General features: G+C 37.8%; 1 protein-coding gene across 3 annotated transcripts in view; it reads right to left on the bottom strand.

Moving 5' to 3' along the window:
* Nucleotides 1-22,254, bottom strand: part of PPP2R3B (protein phosphatase 2 regulatory subunit B''beta) — a 53,422-nt gene that overhangs the window by 29,590 nt on the left and 1,578 nt on the right. Inside the window, exons 1-2 of one of the 3 annotated variants that reach the window (XM_027790930.2) lie at nt 8,241-8,350; nt 7,835-8,142 (exon numbers count right to left, since the gene is read on the bottom strand). The exons of 1 other annotated variant lie outside the window; for it this stretch is intronic. In XM_027790930.2, coding sequence (XP_027646731.1) covers nt 7,835-7,981 — 147 coding nt within the window. In that variant the 5' untranslated portion in view covers nt 7,982-8,142; nt 8,241-8,350. Of the gene's footprint in view, nt 1-7,834; nt 8,351-22,254 lie in introns of those variants that run through there. One more of the 3 variants, XM_027790886.2, reaches the window with a different exon arrangement.

Below are 22,254 nucleotides of genomic sequence, written 5' to 3'. Positions count from 1 at the left end.
GAAATAAGGGGAAGGAAACGGAAAAATTAATATGCTTTTCCATAAAGTTCTAGCCATATACTATTATAAGAAAAAAAGTACTTCAGACTACACTGTTTCTGATTTTATAGATAATGGTTACCTGAATTAACAGATGGCAGCAGGGTTCAGCAAACCCCACAATGTAGTCTGTGTTTCAGTTAGTAATTCCATGTTCACCTTCAAATTCCAACCAGACAAACGTTGGGAGGCTCCTGCCTGCATGCCAGGTTGTGCACGCAACTCAGTTTTACACAAACTGACTGCTACCATTCTCAGGTCATCTATGCACGTTCTTGGCAGTTTACTCTCAAGCCTATTTCTGTACAAAGGCCTATGGTCATTTGGTCTCGTGATTCAATGGAAATGATAACCCCCAATGCTAAATCAACTTTACCCTATAGACAGAGCCATACACTGCTCTGCCCCATTTGGTGTAATTAAAGTGCCCTGAGTTTTTCGGATTGACATGCTCCAGCCAAGCAGCAATTCCATAAGTAAATCAAAGGAGATCCAGTGAGGCTTGGAGCAGTTAGGAGTAATGTGAAGAAGGATCCTGGACAACAGTAAAAATGAAGTCTAAGGAAAACCCTGAACTTGCAGAAGGAAGGAGGAATATGACTGAGAAACTAGAGTTTCATGGCCTAAAAAGATATTGAATTTATTTGCTATAAGCATATAAAAACCAGCTCTAAGAATGGATAACCTTTTGTATATTTGGTTTAACTATCTGTCAAGCTCATTGTGTTCAGAAGTTCATTGTGCAGACACTGTTACTATTAAGTTCAGATAAAACAAATGATGAACGTAATTGATCTGTTCCCTCTTCGGTCCACTGACAACCTGAGTCATGCAAAAACCTTTCCTGGTTTGGCAACTGGTGGCCAAACTACAACTAGAAAGCTCAGAAGTTAGTTGATTTGCGTGGTTTCTGTTTTTTTTTAATCACTCAGTATCAAATTTTACTGTACCTTTAGTGCAGTAACTCACCACTAATGTGGTCCACGTTGAGAGCAAAATCAACTTCAACAGCAAAATATCAATCCTTCTAGAGTGCCCCTGGCTACCAAGTGGCAGGGATAAGAATCTACATTCATTTTACAATTTGACATTGGAAAATTCAGCTTATTAGCAAACTAGAATTCAGGTCTATTTTGTCAGTGAAACGCTGTTTGTATGGTAACCTCTGATTCTGAGGTAAAAAGAGATTTTGTTAGTTGTAACAGAAGATAATTTCTCCTTTTAAGTCTCCAAACAGCCCAGTAACAGTCATTCAGTGATAGCAGGGAAACCTCACCCAGTTTGAAATTGCTATGGCAGAGGCCATCATGGGATACTCTTGAAAGTCTTACTAAAATTTAAAAAAATATTTCAAAATTTTTTGATAGTGGCAAAACTATTAGTAATTCTTTTCTCCTTTAACTTAAGCCATATTGAAACAGCCAAAATGAGCCTCAAGAAAAAGTCCACCGAAGCCTCAGTATTTCAGCAGAGCATGCAAACTTTGGACAATCTACACAAACCTCTTTGGGATAGTGTGTTAATTCTCATAAAGCAGACTATAGGTCGTGACATCCAGGAAAAGCTTCCACCCAAAGCTATGAAATACATTCCATACACACCATCGTGCATATTAAAATTAAAAAAGCATTCAACTAAAAGTATGTGTAATTAGTCACCAGAGACAAGTCATATTACATGCACACATACAGAAGTAGCATGCAATAAGCAAGCAAATACTGGAAAACTTTCAGATGGTCAACCCCTGATCTTCCCTAGTTCAGTGAAGACTGAACTCTCCATCTGAGATGAAATAGCATCACTTTTCTGCATGATACCTAACCATTATAGCACACACTTCCTGATCTCCTTGCTTTCAGTAATACATATGCTGTGCTAACAGATCTCTTACCCAAGTTCTACAACTCTCATTTCGGAAATACCAGGATTCTCCTGATTTGCAGCTTGGTATAGCGAACATACATAAATCATGCAGTCCTGCTAGTAACTGGAGGATGCTATTGCAAATGCATTATTGCTGCAGAAACACCTCCAGACATGACTGCCTATGTTTGGTTTTTTGTACAGCCACATAGAGTTTCAGCATCAAAAAAGTTCAGTTACGCCGTTAGAAAGAGTTTAATGGTTTATTCAGAAATGCCCTGGGGTGGGGATGGAATGGGAAAAGGAAGAGGTAGCTACCTCCCCTGCAATGCAATGAGCACAAGAGACCTTTGCATATTACATGCATGTCCATCAGTAACCTTATTTGCTGACAAAACTTTTACCAAAGGCTTTAGAAGTAGGGTCCTCTAACAGTTTGGTGTAGCTGACCAGTGAAAATATTTTTTGTCTCCTCCACATGCCCAGCTAATTTACAAAAGCAAAAAGATACTAATTATAAAATGGAAGAAAAATCTACCCTTGGAAAGGCAACTTCTACCACCTTTTGCGGTAAGACAGAAATGGTTCAAATTACTCATTGACTGTGACTTGATGTCGAACAGCCGCCATTTCATGAATTACATCAAATGAAGCACCCCAGTCACTAATATATCCGGTTTGTCACATAATTGTAGCTTGCTCAGAAAATACTCTGGTTGTTGAATAAGTACTCCTATTCTTTACCAGTATATTCTGTTACCTCAGCTGATTGCAGGAGACAAGCTGGCAAGATCCTCCTAGTACGCGATCATTTTGATTGTACACAGCCAGTGGGCCACACTGGGACTCGCTACCTGCAAAGGAGTCATGACTGCGTAAACATCATTTTAATGGGAAAAAAACCTGACAGACAGTTACATCTGAGGCAACTCTAACATTTGCCTACAGAAAACAGCCCTTGTCAGGACAGGCCATCAGTTCAACATCAAAAGTAACAAACAGAGCTAAGACAGACATCCACTTAATTCTTAAACTCTGCAATAGCTTCTCATCCTTCGATGTTTACAGCAGAACAAGTTTCAATCACTCAATGTGATTGAGCTTTGGAAACGTCCTCTCAAACAAGAAAAATACCAACAAGCTCAGTTTTGTTGCCGAGCTGCAGAAGCAACAGTTGGAGCAAGTATTCTGTCAACTTCTTGTCTGGCAACGCCTCAACAGATTCTGATTTTGACAACTGCAAGAACAATCTCATATCCCTCTCACCCTGTAAAAGCTGAAGGATATTTTATATGAAAATGTGTCAAACTGTTTCAGACTTTCTAGCATGCAAAGTACTACCATCAACAGTCACTGAACATCTACTGTTAGTACCATTAGTGATTAAAAAGGTATGGGAAGTATGTTAAAATGGAGAAAAGGCTAGTGAAACTTTAATTCCAAGGGAAAAAATATATAAATCAGAACTTTTCGGCATCTGAATTATTGGGTCAAAAACCTTAGCTGCAGAGGAAACTGACATCTAGACTCTTAAATCACGCATGCAATTAAAGTAAGCTATAACATAAGCTTGCACCATATTGGCTTTTCTACAGAAACAGTATACATTTGCATAAATCTATTACCAGCCAGAAGCAGGTAAAGAAGCTGCTAAGACAGGGCAGCCAATACATTTCTAAGTTCAAACCAGGAGTCTCCATTGCAGAAATGATAAAAAACCTATCTGTTTGCTTCCAGCTTCCTTTAAGAGGTTAGAGCTTAAGACCTGGCAATCCCTTAGCAAGGAACCATTTAAGCAAAACCTCTTAACTAGCCAGTCTCAGCAGGCAGCTTACATGTTGTCATTCTATCTTAAATGTTGACATCTGCTCCAGAAAATTGGCATTATATCAGCAAACTAGCATCAAGTATAATTATTAGCTACAGTCAGAATGAGATTTGTATTCCTGCCCCTCCCCTCAAACACTTGGGTTTTGTTCTTTAAAAGGAATTTGTGTGGTTTATAACTACTATGTAAAAATGGATAGCGGGTCCTCCCTCTGTGGTGTTAAAAGGTCTCCAAATGATATGAAATAGATGCTCACAGGAAAGCTGGCCTGCCAGAGGCCTCTCATTGTTACGCAATCTACTTCTGTGACTACAGCTGTAAACCCAACTGCCTCACTTAAACTTTTTAAAATTCATTCTACCTCAGAAATGGGACTGTTAGCTTCATAACCGGGAGAATCAGTGCATTACAGCACAACCACACACCAGCCCAGCACACATTAGAACTCACAGGCTCTGTATTTTTTGTAGTCTTGAACATGCCACAAGCATTTATAAAGCATTTTGGTAACAGAGGAGTGCAAAAGTGATCGAGGCACTAATGTCTAAACTTACTCAGAAGGAAAGCCAATCTTCTGAGGCTCTACAGAAGTTGAAGAAATAGTTTGCATACAGGTGACAGAAATAGCACATGTAAGCAGCATTTAATATCATTAACAGGTGGTCATGGAACAAGTAGTTCTCCATTTCCACACTGAGGTGTGACACATGCAACAACAGGAATCACCGAGTAGTAACAGTAGATAAAGGTATGATACATTAAAAGTTTCAGAAAACAGGCCAGCACTCAGTTCTGGCACTGACATTCAAAGGATTAATATAAGATTCATGCCAGCTCCCCCCCACCCCCCTTTTAAATCATCACATTCAGCACAAATTTATTTTGAAAAAAAACTTTAAATTTTTTTAATACAATTATTTAAAATGTCTAGTTTTAAAGTTAGAACTCCTATGTTTTATAAGGTGGTGTGGCCTCTGAGTAACAAAAAATACCTATTTTCTTAGTTCAGCTGAGAGAGTTACATGGGTATAAGCATATCAGTGTATACAGATGTATTTTATTCTGTTAGCATTTTGTTTCCAACTTCAGATACATTTTCCTCCCATAGCCTGGGTAATGATGCTGCTTCTATTCCAGCTCTGACAGGTAGGGATGTCACCAGCTGTTGGCTAAAACACTCTGCTCAGCTATCAGCAGGTAATAAGCCTTTCAGTTCACATCTTTAAGTTGCCAGTACATTTGACATGGTGATAGTTTCTTCTCCCTCCAGAGTTTCAGAGAAATTGATGAGCTCGATGGACACAGTGGCCCTTCAAGTGCTGCCTTTCCAGTTCGCTATATTCTGTCAGTGTTAAGTTACCTAAGGAAGGTCTTGGTCTTACAATCAACATCATGAGTAGACAAACTGAAGTTCTGTTGAGTTTTATGCGGAGTTATCTACTCAAATATTCAGTTCCCCAAAGTAATGGAGAACATTTCAACAGCTGTATATTGTTCTACCTTTCTTTTCAGAAACCGATCTTTCCAGAAAGCCCTACTCTGTGCAGTTTTATCCATTTTCATTAACAAATGCAACCACTGAGAAATAGCCTGTTCCACCACTTTCCAGAGTGACCCACCTCATTACTGGTTGTCTATGTAAAGATTTTCACAAAGCCTGACTTGCTACGCTCCAATGACCACCCCTTCTAAAACACAGGGTATTACCTACACAAGATTACTTCCATGGCTCTATACAAAATGCCACTGCCCTACAATTCCTAGAACCAGCAGAAGATCCAGTCACTCCAACCCACCTCAGAGCACATGTTGAGCCACATGTTCTCTCACCATCTACCATCATTACTCATTTATTTTAAGAGACTAGGTTTAATAGCACTAAACCTCTTTATGAGAATCTGCATGGATATAAGAAGTTTTAAGAGTGTAGCAGAAGTACAGAAAAACTGGCTTCCATTTCTGCTTGAGTTTAGCATTCTAATTTACTTCATATTCATGCCCTATTCTGTCTGAAAGGCCAGTATTACAGTGGTATAGGAAGTTGTAACAATGGCAATGATGCTTAGCAACTGAAATGAGAAATTTTTTTCAAGTTATTCTACAAAAGCTCTAAGCAGTTTTTAATTTCAACATGAAATTTCTTCCATGACTATGTACGTGATGAATAGTTATTCTTTGAAATGCACCTAACCTACAAGGACAAGCTGAAATTGACAAAAACATGAAGTGTCAAGCAAAGAATATCCATCTCCTTCTGTATCAACAGTTACTAGCACTCGTATTTCAGGTTTTCAAGGTACTTCCAAAAAGGTCTCCTTAAAATCATGAGGCTGAAGCAAAATACCATTTCAAAAAGGAACCTCAGATAAAATACTTGCTATCAAATTGAGCAAAGAAAGCCATCAGATTTTAGTTTTGTATGCCTATTAAATCTGTTTTGCCCACAGAGTTTTGTCTGTAATATGATTAAGTGGTTTAATATACATTATTCTACAGTTGCTATTTGCCCAAGAAGTGAAAGTCTGGTTAAAATTGAAAAATATGTGTTCATTGTCTGCATTGTAAGCTTACGGCCAGCAGCATGCTAAAACAGAAAAAAACCCTACAGCTAGACAAACTGTTTCCTGAAGTATTTAGTTGCTTGTAGGTATGCAGGGCCATACTACATTGACATGTTTTCTAGCTCAACATAAAAAGACACTGTAAAAGTGCAAGTGATCCAACTATCATTTCATGAAAGACAGATCCAGTTAAGGGCCACCACACAAGGCAATAGCGTGTTTGTTTACAACAGGATGCCATGACTAGGCTAAACTGGCCTCATGCTCTGAGGTGCCTAAATATTAACTGATACTGCTAGTTCGATGTAATTAAAATAGTATTTTCTATTCCTGCTGTCTCTAGTAAATGTTTCCTTCTCTGACTCCAGTTCAGCACAAACAATACAAGTCATAAAATCCTTTCATTCACAATTTTATGCTGAATGGCATAAAACAGAAGGGTCAGCACTTGCATTCTGCTTTGCACAAAAGAATAAACATTGCCTATATAACTCAGCTGAAACAATTCTGAAATAATAATGTAGAAGACAGAAGGCTAAGACATTTTTAGGGTCATAGGGCTCAATGGCCCTCTCTTGAAGGTCACATGAAAAGGACACTAGTGCACTGAATTCAAAATTAAGTAGCAGGCTATATTTAGAATGATTTTAAAAGCCAGAAATCTTTTTTTATTCAACTGCTAAACTTTCCTTAATTAAAGAAGGGTCAAAAAAACCTCACATACGCCACCACTGATATACCTTTAGTACCTGAATTGGAAGTGAGGGTGAGGTAAGGACAAAGTGAATGCTTTCACATACCACCAAAAGCCTTAAGGTTAAGTGTGTTTGAGGAAATACCAAATTTCAGTTACTCCAGTAAAACAGTTCCACATTTTTTCCCCTACCCTAAGGTATTTTCTTTGAACATTTACTCTATAAGTAGTTTTCCTTCTAATTAAACAGTTCAAATGTTTCTATTCTCAATTAGGAGCTCACTTTAAAATGGTGGATTTAACTCACTGCTGCAAAACAGCAGAGGCACATGTGTAAACCATGTAGCAACAACTGATTGCATCCAAATACAAAGTCTAAAATAAACATACTCTAAAGAAAATTCAGGATCATCGTGCAAGTACAAAAGCACCTTTTAAGTCTGAGTTAGTAAAGTTACAGCCTATTTAAGTGTATTATATGCCCAGTTTCAGTAACAGGTAAATTAAATCCCCAGGGAAATGCATGTAGATTATGATTATGCAGATTAAGGAAAATAATCTTTAAAAGTCTAATAGCATTAAGCACACCAAGCTTCCACTGCATATGCCTCTGTGCAAACACTGTAGTTTAGCTAGGCTACACATTTCAGTAAACCCTCCCTCATTTTTTTGTTTGCAGAAAACTACCTGCACAGTCTTCTAAAACACAGAAGAAATCATCATACGTGGAACAGACTGTCCAAATCCTGCTAGTTTACGAAGGCCTTCCATGTATTTCCTGCAGTTGCCATGGTTATGAAGGTACAACTGACACCAATAACTTAGTTGTATAAGAACGGAAAGACAAACCTGGACCTGCTGAAAAGCTTTCAGTCTCTTCTTGAATCTAGAAGGCAAAACAAAATCACATCCTCGAGCTAGCAATGCCAACTCCTTTCTTAGATCAGGATCTTGCCGCAAAGAAATCTCCTTTATCCTCATGCTTTCGGATTTCATATAATGTCTCTGTGTGCCAGTCCAGGCACTTGAGTCCCAGTAAATAGCAGAGCTGTTGTATTATCACACAGTGCCACTTACAGCAGCAGCTGCGTCCGAGTTCTGTGATATTATAAGAGTCAGCTCAACTTCGCCTGTTCCATACATTAAAGGGAACTTGGCTGGAATCACAAAAACAGATTGGAAAGTCACTTAGAGGGCCTGCCCTTTTGTACATGCATTCCAAAGTCTAAATGGGACAGTATGGAAAAAAACAAACCTGTTTGGAGGAGCATCTATAAAAGCAGCTTCCAATTTTAAAAAAGCAAGCCTTACAGGAATGCAGAGAGGCCAGCCATGGTCATTTTGTAGCTTCCTGCTCCTCCCATCCCCCTCAGCTTTTCCTTCTGTCACAAAACACTCACTGTCTAGCTTCAATGAAGTACCACACTGAAGGATAAGGCTTATTACACAGCAATTAAATTCCTTTTAAACTCTTCAGTCCTTTAGCTGCAACCCTATTACACTGGCAAAATGAAGGCAACAACAGAAAAAGCTACAGGCAGACTTCCAGAAAGCTCACGTAGTTTAATAAATTTTTTTTTTTTTTTTACACTCCTCTAGATCTAAGTTACTGTAATGCACAAATCTAATCATTCAAATGCTAAGGCAGAAAGCAGTAGCAGATATGAGGTAAATGTTACCACAATGAAGTGTTGCTTTAAATCATGTTTACACAAAAGCTACATCAGAAATATCAATGATGTAACAAAATCTGAAAAAAGTTGACAAGATACTTTTTTTTTTTGCTTACATAGGAATTTTATAAACATTAACATCCACATACTCAATTGCATACCTGTCACATTTCAGTAGCACTAGCGTCAGCTACCACTCTTATTTTCAGTTTATTGAATTTCGAATACATTTTATGGGCGGGGTGAGGCCATGTTTTAGTCCACAGCAATATTCTTCACAGAAACAGAAATCTGATAAGCTTTTGTGGAAATTAAAGTGACTTTCTGTCCTTCCTCCTTTACAGCTTTTTGGGTACATGAATTGGTAACTAGTGAAGTTTTCACATTTTAAATGGGTATACCTTTACCATAGCAATCTTTAGGAAATGCTATTTCGATGAAGCTTTTATTCAAATATCACCATTACAGCTATGGGTGTGGCAACTCTTTGTTATTTCCGTTCCAGCTGTGAACACTCTTAGTATCCCCAAATTCTCTTAAGATATTGGTATATTGCCCATTTATTATCTGTACCTTGTCACGCACAAGTTTACTAACTAACAGCATAAAAGGAAAGATCTGGCTGCTCTTACTCTGTTTTCATCCCTCATGCTTTAAATAAGACCCCTTTCTTGATCTCACAAAGATGTACACAGCCCAAGAAACACTTTTATCACTAAGTTCAAGATTTCTCTTACTGGACAGCATTATTTTACCCCCCGTGCAGTCTAATCTATAATTTCTAGCCCTATTTATCTGTTCATGGCCATTCTGTCATGTAACAATATGTTAAAACCCCACAGTAAATATCCTTGTAAGATTAAGAAAAGGAAATTATGAAAAAGTACTAGCAAAACATGATTTGTCTTAATTGGATTCTTTTTAGCTTATCACACACTGTTAGAAAGTCAATGATGACAAAACCCCTGCTTTTCTGTTTTTTAATTTAATATCCAGTCATCATCATCGTCGTCCCCCTTCTTTATTGTGACTTGCTATGAAGTATTTATCCCTTTCGGAAGTGGGAGAACAAGAAAGGAATTGATGAGGCAAGAGTCAGACATGTTGTGGTTGGCATGACTAGGCTATCAAACTGCATTGAGCAGAACTGGCTGCTACTCGCTGTCTTAGTAAGATCAAATCAACTAACCTATGATAACTCTCGGGCCACAGGGAAGCCAGCAGGAAGCTGGGCACACAGCACACAACAGCAGCATGCTTGGAACTTGAGATGAACAACTGAGGTGTTAAGAGTAGGAGAAGAATCCCACTCTGGCAACAGATACCCATTCTAGACCAAGATGTTTGAGGAAGGTCAGGAAGGTTGTATTGCAAGGCAGACTGCATTTCAGGTTAGGGCAAAATAGGCCTTTCGCAAAGTAAGGAAACTTATCTTCTCACCTAAATTGCTGTTTTCAACCCTTTTCACCTGGGGTGATGGACTCCCATTCACTACTACATTCACAGTCTTGTTTGCGGTGGCTGTAGTATGTCACTGAGATGATTGACTGCCACATGGAAAGCTAACCTAAAAGACTGGAGCTCCAGTTCACCTCAGCCTTCTCAAGGAGCCTCACTAAGAAATGAGTGTTCTGAACTCCATTTTGGAAAAAGCTGCATATTTCTCTCCTTTTTTCAAATGAAGCCAAGTCTGTCATAGTATGTCCAGTATTTTGAATGTTCTGTATTTTGTTGTCATAATATTACTTCACTGCTTGAGGCAGATTTAAGTCAATCCCACTGTTAGCCTAGTATTATTTTAGTACTATTGTCACTAGTCTGGTTTCAAGCCTTGCACTTGCTTACTTGCCTGTATGCAGTATAGTTGTCAAAAGTTCACAGGTTGCAATATATGAAGAATCTACATGCAATTGAGCATTTAGTTGCAATACATTGTGAAAGGTAAGTACACTGGCAGCTATCAATCATCTCTGTTTCACCATCTGAACAGAAATGGGTTTTGTATTGCCACATTTAAGGAGACTAAGCATTTGTAAAGCAATGTGGTCCAGAACCCCCTAAGATCTGTTTTAACATTTTCAGTCACGAATTAGCCACAGGGGAAAGGGGAAGTCAGCTTCCATCTAGATTGAAGTAGGAGTGTTCAGGTATAGTGTGACATTTATTCTAAACCTGAATTCTCTCCAGTGAAAGCTAAGGTAAAATACTTTTCTGGGTGAAGGGCTGGATGCCAGCCATAAAAGCTGTTCAAGTACCCTGGCAGCTTATTATTAGCTAGATAAACAAACAGAGGGGAAGATGCATGCTCAGAGCTTCCTTCCAAAGCTAAAGATACACACTATGAATGGATCTGACTCAAGGGACTGTGGCTAAAGAGTTTACCACTTCAAAAGAGATCTGAACACACACAAAAGTAACATAAAAGTATTTAAGTGAGACAAAGATGAGGATCACTAATATTTTTGGTAATTTGGAGGAAATAGAAACCTGAAGAATATCTCAAAAAACTTTAAGCATTTGCTTACAGAAATGCAATTTCTTGTCAGAAGCATATACTGACAGTGGATTTAAAGTGTTAAGAGGTTATGAGGAACTGACCTCAAGTCTTTGAAAAAAGCATCCCAGCATTACAGGAGGCTTCCAAGAAAATAAGTTAAATATGTAATAAGATGTATTCAGCCATACAAAACCTTTAGTTGCTGAGGTCTAGTCTTCAATCCAGTAAAATGTGAACCAGGATGAAGAAAGCCTGCTTGGCCTTTGGAGACAGTTTAAATAAGGCTGAATGAGCAATCCCAGTGGCAACAGTGTGCAACCTAACAGAACCCCTCAGCCAGCGATGCTGTAGGAATTCAGAGTGGCTCCTAGGTTAACTCTGGGAAGAAAACTGTCGTATGCCCCCAACAGCCAATATAAAGAGTTATGCAACTAGTGTAACCCTTTCCAAAAGTAACCGATTAGTGAGTGGTGGAACAGCACAGTTAAGATAACTAAGGCAAGGTAGCATCTTTCTCAATATTACTAAAGAGGTATTTCAGATGTTTAAAGTGGAAAAAAGGCACTACTAGTACAATCAAATAGTTTAGGAAGATATATAAAAAAACAAACAGGCAGGCAGCTACAGCTACTATGGGGCAGGAATGACAAGGAAGAAATTACAGAAATGTGTTACAAGACAGACAAAGGAAAGCAGCAATTCTTTGCTAGACAAAGAAAACACGCAAACAATAGAAACCCCCCTAGAATGCAGGGTTCTTCCCACCCCAGTCTTCACAAAAGATTGTAACTAGACTATGACCTAAATTATTTACTATTATCATGAGTTAAGTCTAGACCAGACAGTCCATACCCTTCCATATACTGAAAGGTGCTGGAACTAGATACACCCCATTGTTTACATAAATAGAAGGCATTTGATAATTAATTGGTTCCTAACTCCTTAAAGCAAAGCTCCACAGTCAGACTGAACTTCTAACAAACCTAACCCAAGTTCTGCAAAATGTGTTGTGTAACAGTAGATGCAAGTGATACTGCACTTCAGTAAACAAAATGCTCATTGAGTAGATGCATTATTTACATTAGTCTGTAGATCTTTAACTTACTACTGCAGACCAGTGGTAGCCTGTGGATCATTACTGTAACAGCAGTTCTCAAGGTACTAAGCAAAAACTGAGGGGAAATATTAGAAAGTAATGTCCATTTCAGATTTGATTTTATGATTTACCAAGTGAGAAAACACTACTTAGGCAGGCTTGGTAGTACCTGCAGTACCTTTCTGCTTAACACTATACAGAATGATGCTCGGCATTGACATAGCCTAAATAAATGAATGAAGAATGATAGTGCTTCTCTGTGGAAAGAATTCCAAAACTCTGTCATCGTTTAACCCCAGCTGGCAACCAAGCACCATGCAGCCTCCCGCTCACTCCCCCCACAGTGGGATGCGGGAGGAGGATTGGAAGAGGAAAAAGTGAGAAAACTCACGGGTTGAGATAGTTTAACAGGTAAAGCAAAAACCATGCATGCAAGCAAAACAAACCAAGGAGTTCATTCACTACTTCCCATGGGCAGGCAGGTGTACAGCCGTGTCCAGGAAAGCCGGGCTCCATCATACAAAATGGTTACTTGGGAAGACAAATGCCATAATACTCTATGTGTTCCCCATCTTCTTCTTCCCCCTTATGCTTATATACTCAGCCATATGGTATGGAATATCCCTTTGGCTAGTTCAGGTCAGCAGTCCTGGCTGTGTCCCCTCCCAGTTTCCCGTACCCCTCCAGCCCCCTCACTGGCAAGGCCTGAGAAACTGAAAAGTCCTTGACATAGTATAAACATTACCCAGCAATAACCAAAATAATCTGTGTGCTATCAACATTGTTCTCACACCAAATCCAAAACACAGCACTGGACCAGCTACTAAGAATAAAATTAACTCTATCCCAGCTGAAACCAGGACAAACTCCCTCTGAAGTCTTCAAAAAGGCCCTTGCAGAGGAAAACCTCTTTATAGCAACAGACTAAAGTCTCAGTTGTCCAAGTGCGTTATTTTATGTTATTATGATCAATAAACAAAAAATTCCCTTCTCAGGAGACTATAGCACATAGCAAGACTTACTGACTTCAAATTTTAGCAGAGCAGGTACTGTAAAACATTAAAAGTCTAGACAATGGGAAATTACATGACTAAATGGGAAGTAGCAAAGAAAATTCTGTTTTATCCATATAAATGCCTAAACAATTAAGAATATTAACATCTATTAACAAGATGACCCACTCTGTGTGTGTGTGGGGGGGGGGGGGCACTGATACTGACTTTTCAATACTGAATTCACAAATACTGATTTTTTTTTTTCTTCATTTCTCAACCTCCCTGACTATCCTGAAATAAGGATGCACAAGGTTGAAACCTATCTATCATTATGCTGATGGATAAGGAAAGGGGTTTAATAGGATCAAAAAAGATCATTTTCCCAGTTCTTCAGATGCTTATCCAACTTGTTTCTTGCTAGTAACTTTCCATTTCTAACTGCTCTGTATGGGAAGAGAACAAGAGGACAATGCACTTGTGAGCTGAACAGAATCATGAACTATTAACTATCCATCCCTAACTCTCCTTTGGCTGAGTGACCCCTGAGAAAACCCAAGGAAGATGAAGACTACAAGGTCTAGATCACAGAAGGAATCAAGTTATTATGCTCATACCCAGCTACCAGCTACCCAAACTGATTGCTTTAAAGTTAGGGACAGTATTTTGAATATGGTGTGTTGCACCGATGAACTGCTAGATGTGTAGTTAAGAAATCCACCTTCACAGGGAGAAACTAATCCTTTGGCTTTAGAAGGAAGTTCAAGTGAATCTGCGTCTAGATGTAGGGTGGGTTTTTTTGGTTTTTTTGGGGGGTTTGGTTTTTTGTTTTTTTTTTTTTTCTTTTCTTGGAGGATGCAATGCCTCCCCCATAGAACACACAGACAATTAAAAACCATGAGTCTTGCATGTGTCAGCCTTCTCTAATGATTATTTACATTTTCCAGTACTCTTGGATTAGGCAGAGCAATGCCTGGAAGTTCTTCCCACACTTGCTGGGAGAATCCCGAATTTTTTTGAGGCAATACAGTGAATAAATAGACACCAGTTAAAAGTGAGATAGATATATAGTCATTTTGGTAGCCCAGGAAGGATGGGCTGATCAGATTCTCTGCACATTACCAGAAGAATGCCATGTATGTACACCACACCACAAGCTGTTACCAGATTATAAGCAAGACAAGATACATGTCACCTTGCTATGATTACACTGCCTGGACTCCAAAGACATTGTATGGCCCTTACTAGATTGCTAACTCTGTCTGGCAGACTAACTTCAGCAAGCATCAACACTAGATACTATAAAACCTAAGCCTGACAGTTACTGGATCGTTCATATTCCTTTCAGAACAATTCTCATATTCTCTGCCATCTTAAGAAAACATTATGAGTTTACATTTTATTTATTTCTGTATAGCATAAGTGGAGTTTTAATGGAAACAGTTTGTTGGAATAGTCTTCTACACATGAAGCCTTACTATACATGCTCTTCAGATGACCTTGTTCATTGGATCACGAAAACCAGTTACACCCGAATTGATGCTGCTGAGGTGGCTATTAAACAGAGAAAGACATAAGCAAGACATCTAGTATGGATTGTACAAATTAAAGTGACACTTGCTCTAATAAGATGCTGGGGTTTTACATTTTAGATGAACCATGATGCTATAAAGTCTATCCACAGAGGAAGCTACAGCCCACAACGTTAACTTTACGAAGATAAGCCTCTGAATAGCAGAATAGGTTGAAACAAATAATCAGTTCAGGCTGATTTGGAATGCCACTGAGATTTTCCTACAGGAGACAGCAGCTTTTATAATGGAGTCTAATATTATGCATTATGCAACTTTTCAAAGTCACACAGGCCATTCTGGATATTTAGTCACTTCTAGATTGCTATTATTTACCTTGTGTCACCTTAATTTAGAAGCTGACAGAGTAATCTGGTATAAAGATCATGATTGACAATGTTTTATAACTGTCCAGAAACTTATTTAAACATTGCACCAGCTGTTCAGTACTTCATCATTTTGACATGAACTGAATTTTCAATTAATCCTCTCAAACACATTTACATCTTCAAATTTCATCATTTCCAAAACTAGAATGACTGGTGTATGAAAGTATAACCACTACTTTTAATTCCAGCATCACAGGCTAACATGACATGTAATTTAGTCCCTGAAATCACAAGACAATAATTTTGAGTCAGTGACAGCTGCAGGACAGCTTCTTGCTTATGCATTCACTTGAGATTTCCCTCCACAAGATCTTAAAGCAAAACCAACAAATCAGGAATTTTAAGATACAGACCTTGATCTACAAGTCAGAAAGATTGCAAATTGTAATTTACCAACCATCAATGGGATTTCTGTTAGAACTTCTGTAGATAATTCCTCTTGAACTAACTACTGTTTTGATCATGTATTGGTATGAAATCATTGCTGATACAGGAAACAGAGGCAGCAGAAACTATACTGGTTTCTACAGAGCTCAATGAGAAGTCACTCACTTCCAAATGTGCAAGCAGGGTACAGTGGTAAAGGACAAAGTAAATAAAGAAGACTGAGCAAAGAAGCTGGTCACTGGTAACCAACTGAATTTCAGCTGCCAGTATGATAACCAAAGGGGCAAACATTACCATGAAGAAATAAGACAACTTACATAGGTATACCACAAATACACTGCCAGACTAGCAACAGTACTCTTGACTAGCAGTTTCCTCCATTCTCCATCACTGGAAGCCTTGATGTGAAGTCTAAATATTTTTTCAAACATTCTAGAAGATCTTTCTACAATACTAAGCTTAAAGTTACTACCTGATAAATAAGCAAGTAGTACAAAATTAAGGAGGCATTCTTTAGTGTGTTAACAACACGAAAGACAACAAAATTGATCTTTTGTTTAAAATCTTAAGTTACGACAGAAGACTTAAAAAGTATTTGCTGTAAATGATGGTATTCATGAAGACTATTAATAGATGAAAGAATAATCTAGCCGTTAAGAATTTTCAACATAATTTCAAATAGTTTGTTTTCTTAGCCAATGAAATATGCCACAAGGATGACTATTTACAGTATGTCAGTGATGATCATATGTAATAGAAAAGTTTACATAATTGAGAATATTAATTGTTTATCAATACAAATCTAGCTTCTAAAGGAATAAAACTGTTTAGAAACTGTTCCCTTGGTTCTGCTGAATTCCAAAAGCAGATGAAGTCAAGCCATTTCATAAGCTCTAGAAGCCTTGTTATTGTCAAGACTATGCCAAGAAGATCCAATCAAACCTTGTTCGCGGTGGGCACATTTAGAACTCAATTTTAGATGTTTTGCAAATGTTTCCCTCATCACCCACTCACGAGGTCTTCCCCTGTATTCTCCTTGCATGTAGATTTTTACAAACATTGTTAAAGTCTCCTTGTAGTCTTCCAACTCATCTCATTCGTTGCATGAAATCAGCCAGATTCTACAAAGAACTGCACAGAACAAATATGTAAGACTAATTCTGTAAGAAATGAAACTAAGCAGTATGCACAAGGTTATTTAAGCACATACCCCAAGAGCCTTAAGAGTCCATTAACCCTCCAAGTAACTGTGGTCAAGACACAGTACATGGATGGGTGGCTCTATACATTCTAGCCATTTTTTATATGGAATAGTGATTGATATTCAAAAGGAGTATATCTAACATGAAGTACAAGAACAAATTTTTAAAATATCACTGGTTAGCTTTTTATGGACCCATTTTAAGACTTATTTGTTGTTCACAAAATACAAACTAATCTTATCTACCAAGACAGACATAGGTACCAGCTGGTTAACAGTTCATGAATAAACACCACACTAATCCAACCCAACACAAAGGAGTTATTTATATATTATGTCACAGTTAGAACACTGAATTTAGTAACGACTTGTGTGGACTAGAGAAGACAACAAGAGCGCTGAACTGGTATCTTCCTGAATCAATGCAACTACTTGCCTAACTTTCATTGTATTTTTCAAGACAGTTGTGTGTGCAAAGCCTCTATATATGCAAGACTTAGCCATATAATATAACCATTAGCATTTTGTAGATTTTTCTCTTAACATTGCTTGCTGAAAAATTTTGTGCAGTCATCAATTAGGTCTATCAGTGGACAAACTAGTTCACTGGATGAACTGCATTAACCATTTTGTACTGAAGCCCATACTTTTGGCCTAAGGTTTTTTTCTTGCTGACAGCGTAAGTGTAGGGCATATGGAGAGGTTGTCAAAAATATAAGATGGGTTCTCAAGCATCACTGAAGGAAAAAAAGAAAGCTATCTCCTCTACATCAATATCTAATTTCCTCCCAGGCGGACCACCTGTTAAAAGAATGAATGGTTTAAGTGACTGATGTAAAGCTATAATTAAGCTTAAATGTTTTGAAAGACTGGGCAGAGAGAAGCAACTGGAAGTAATGATCTCATACAGCTATGAACTTTTGCTTTTAAGTTATAGTTACTCACACAGGAGAGAGTGCCTGCGATTAATAAATTTAATCCAAATATTTGAGTTTGTCTTGTGTCAGGATTCAGGTGAATTTTAAATTTGAAAAAAGCCGAAGTATAATTCTGAATTCAATTTTTCAGCACTAGTAATGCCAAAACATCTTAAGAATGAATTCAGCATATAAGAAATACTTATGAGTTTCCACTAGAACAGAAATATCTTCTCTTCTAACCACTTTGAAAGACCAAAGACCATTATTTCTTCTAACAAAGTAAACACAATTAATACTACTGCTAAGTGTAACATTATATCCCAGGGTACACGACGCAGTTAGAATGAGGAGCACTACCAAAAAGCTACAACAGTGAATAACTTTCAGTTTCTCATTTATACATAAAATGAATAGCTGGTTCTCTAATAGGGATAATGATTCTTCTATTCCAAGCTATTCAGTACAGCAAAGCTTAAGAATAACACAACATACTACCAGCGTTGCTTATGCTGACTACTATTATTTCACCACACTTGAAACTAATAATGATTTTCTAGGAACACCTATAGCTGCACTCTTCCAGACCTTAATATGAACTTCTGGCTGCCCTTCCTCTGTTGGCACCATAGAAGGAGCTTTATTGTGAACACATTAGTGCTGACATCTGTCATAGTACCCTGTTATCATCATAAAAGTACATTAGTTTGATACTGGGTTATTTACAGTCTTCCTTCAAGTCACGGGCTCACGCTGGAAGCCAAGTCCACCATCCTCCCCACTTAGCAATGGGACATGGCACTATTAACAGTAGCTTTGCATAACACAGAGTTAGGGAGTGTATGTTCTAGACTACACCAAGTCCTGCACAGCGTAATCTGGCGTGCAGTGCAATGCTAATACATAACACAGACTCAGTAGTTAACATTGCTTCTAGTATTGAGGTATATACTAGGCAGCAATTCGCACGCAGACCACACATAAGACTAGACACCTGAAAAGTCATGGCGAACTTCAAAGACTAATAAATACTTAACTGAAAAGCTAGCAGAATTCAAACACTGTCATTCCTCTTACTTTTCTGGTGTTTTACAAACATAAGTTCTCTCCTTGCTAGTAGAAGGTGGTTACAGCACACCTGCAGAACATGGATACAGTCCACCACCAGTCTAACAGATGCAGGTATAAGCCTAGCTACCCTTTAACTTAAGTCCTCAGAACTTATTTGTTCCAAAAAGCAACTGCTAAGTGTTACTATTTTCAAACTTCTGTTGATTTTAAAAGGTTTCATTCTGGTCTCCTTTAAACTAAAATGGATTCTAGTAGTACCACTCCATTTAAATCAACTGATAACAAAAATTTGGCAAGAATGGTAGTGATGAAAAAAGCTATGCGGAACGAAAATAAAGTATTTAAAAAAATCACAATTACAGAAATACAGGACAATGAGCTTTAACAATTGTCACAGCATAGCAAGCAGGAAGAGTATGCTTATCAAGCAAAGGATATACAGAAACCAGTCCAAGAGATGCCTTCATATCAAAGGTTGACACTGCGGAGAAATGGAAAATAACTTCGAAGTACTTCATATCACATTCTCTTTGCACCCCACCCCCCCAAAAAATGCCCACAGGGAATTCTGTGAATTGTTTCCCCAGATGCCTTGCACACCAGCTGGTTAGGATTAAACATCTTGCCTGCGGCACCTTTTAGGCCTTGAGGCCTGGCATTTTTGACAATGTGATGAACAGTGTACGATTGTGTATACCCCATATGTTTAAGATAATCTAGAGTGCCAGAAACACTGTTAAATCCATGTACAGTAGTGATAACAGTCAGAAGAAAGCTACAACAGCTATTCTTCAGTTTGAAAGTTACAGCTGTAGAATTTCCTTTCTTCACAACAATACCCTCATAAAATATTCAAGACCTAAACATTGATTTTTCTATGCCTCTGATCTTATTTTAATACATATACTACATACAAATCACAGGCCTACTTGCAGGATAATAACTGCTAGCAAGAACTTCCATCACATAACAAAGATGACCAGAACTTTGCAATTACAGTGTTTGCACAATGGATGCAGTCAGACACTGATCTCCCTGTGAATACCATGCAAGTGAAGTACCTCCCCTAAAGAAAAAAACCACACCACTAAACAAACATTGTTTTGTTTTCACTTGCACAAAAACACATTATAAAGTGAACTTTCATGGTAGAGCTCTATCTAGATTTCAAAACATGCATGTGGATTAAGACACATTTTATTCTGAACTTTAGAACCTGGCTTTAACTGCCTTGTCCAGATGAACAAACTTCTGTTTGAGGTACCTCAGGTTTTCTTCATCTTTAACATAAAGACCACGTAGGTTCTTTCATTATCTGAGAAAGTACTTTGGACTTGCTAATCAGCGGAGGGCTTCAACTATCTTGAAAGACAACAAATTCTCCTCTGACAAGACATCAGTGTTTCAGCAAAAACACATGGTAACTTCTGAATTTTGGATAAAAATATCTAAATTTGGATAAAAAATACAAACCTCAAATCTCAATTACAAGTTAACTGCTGGAAAAGATAAAACATCTCCTTGAATACAATAGCTGTCAGCTACAGTACTTTTAATGCTATTTAACAGTTGCCATTAGAGCACCAACATGTTTTGCTCATATGCTACAGTTTAAGGTGTTAAATATTAGTTTCAAGCCTGGTCTTCCAAGAATGCTTCCCACCCTGCAAAACCTCTTTTTCTAACAAGTACAGAAACCTATAGCATGAATATGTGGTTTCCTATTAATTCATACTTACTACCTAGTAATAACCTGAGGATGCAGGTTTCTGTTATCAGCTTTATTGTTTGGTGTCCTTCAAAAAAGTTGCAGGAACATTCTAAGAAACAAGAAAAGGTGTACAGAAACCTTAGCCATAATCAAATGTAGTGATTCAGCTCAGTAATACTGAAAACATATCCTTCCAAAATGAGTTTACTGCTTGTATGCTGCATTATGAGAATTCCTGTATACAGTTAAGAAAAAGTTTAATAAGATGCCACCTGAGCTAACTTATATAGTCCTAAAAGAAATTCTCTAGGTCTTCATGGCTGGATGTAAAAGCCCTTTCTTAATATCACCCTCAGGCACACAGAGTTAAGCACATAACTTCTACCATTTTCCAGGACTGCTATTTAGAACTTAAATCTGTATTACTGGACCTACAGTACAAGCTTTCTTTTTTAAAAAGCTGTCTGAAACATTTTCTTCCATTTATAGAAATGAGACTAGGACCTCAAACTTACTTAAACTCAAATAACGTAGGTAAAACCATTGTGGCTCAATTTGTGAACCATGATTAAGTACACAAACCCAGGTGCATTACTTTTTACACTGCAGCAAGTAGTTAATGGATGTATGAGAACCAAAAGGGTATATTTTGCTTTCTGTGAGAAAATACACTCATGGCAGAACATGCAATTATGCATCTCCTGGTGGTAATTTAAGATCTGATGCTTGCTCCAAATGTAATTTATACTTCTTAAAGATCAGGAAACTTTTGGATGAAGCTTCAATTCAACCAAATAATAAAGCCATAAATAAATTTCTCATTGCTTGGAAACTCCCCCCTGCCCAAGTCCTTGGGGAAAAAAAACACCAACAACCTAACCCTCTAGGTTCTCTCTCAGCACTACACAAACAATTCCAATTAAGTAAAGAATGTTACTCTTCATTAATCTCTTCTAGTTCTTCTTTATGGGATTTACTTAAAGTGATCAACTGAGACACACAGAGAAATTACAGTACACGTTAGTAATCAAGTACATCAAATAACAGTGGCTTTTAATGGAAATTCTCCCTTTACATTTTATCTGATACAAGAATAAACAGAGCATCTAATAGCTTTCTATATTTCACTAGAACAGAAAACATTTTTTTTCTTTATGTTCACACCATTATAAATAAATCATGCCCTGCTGTCTGGCTAGTGAACACACATAAAATACTAGTCCCTATTATTATAAAGTCAATCTAGACAAACTAGATTGGAAGTGCGATGTCTTGAAATCAAGAAGTTGAGACTTCAACTTGTCAAGCTAAATTTGAAAGATCAGTATTTATGAAAGCAAGGTAACACTTCAGATTAATGTTTTAGTGCAAAACAGTAGTAATTTTGTTACTCCTGTGGGTCAAAATGTAAGTATACACATTCAATACACACCAGTAACAGACAAGAAGTTAACTGATACTCTTCAACATCCTCAGCTCTAACATCTCCACCCCTACCACCCTGAGCAGGCTTCCCTGGGACACCAGGAGGTTTGTCCAGCGTATTGAGATACCAAAGTACATAGAGTGATGGGGAGTGATGACCACTTACAACTTACCAGTATTATTAAGTGATATGAATTTATAGTCCTATAGCAGAAACAGCATGCCTCTTAACTCCCTTAATATAAGGCACATCATATATGCAATGCTTAGTTCTATCAGTCACCACATAATTTTCTAGCCAGTCTTGTTTTTACAATTTATTAAAAGGGCTAGAAATTA

Source organism: Falco peregrinus, chromosome 4 (assembly GCF_023634155.1).
Source record: "Falco peregrinus isolate bFalPer1 chromosome 4, bFalPer1.pri, whole genome shotgun sequence".
Classification (NCBI taxonomy): domain Eukaryota; kingdom Metazoa; phylum Chordata; class Aves; order Falconiformes; family Falconidae; genus Falco; species Falco peregrinus.
Note: the sequence above shows the minus strand (reverse complement) of the source record. Positions and strands in the feature narration are given on the sequence as shown.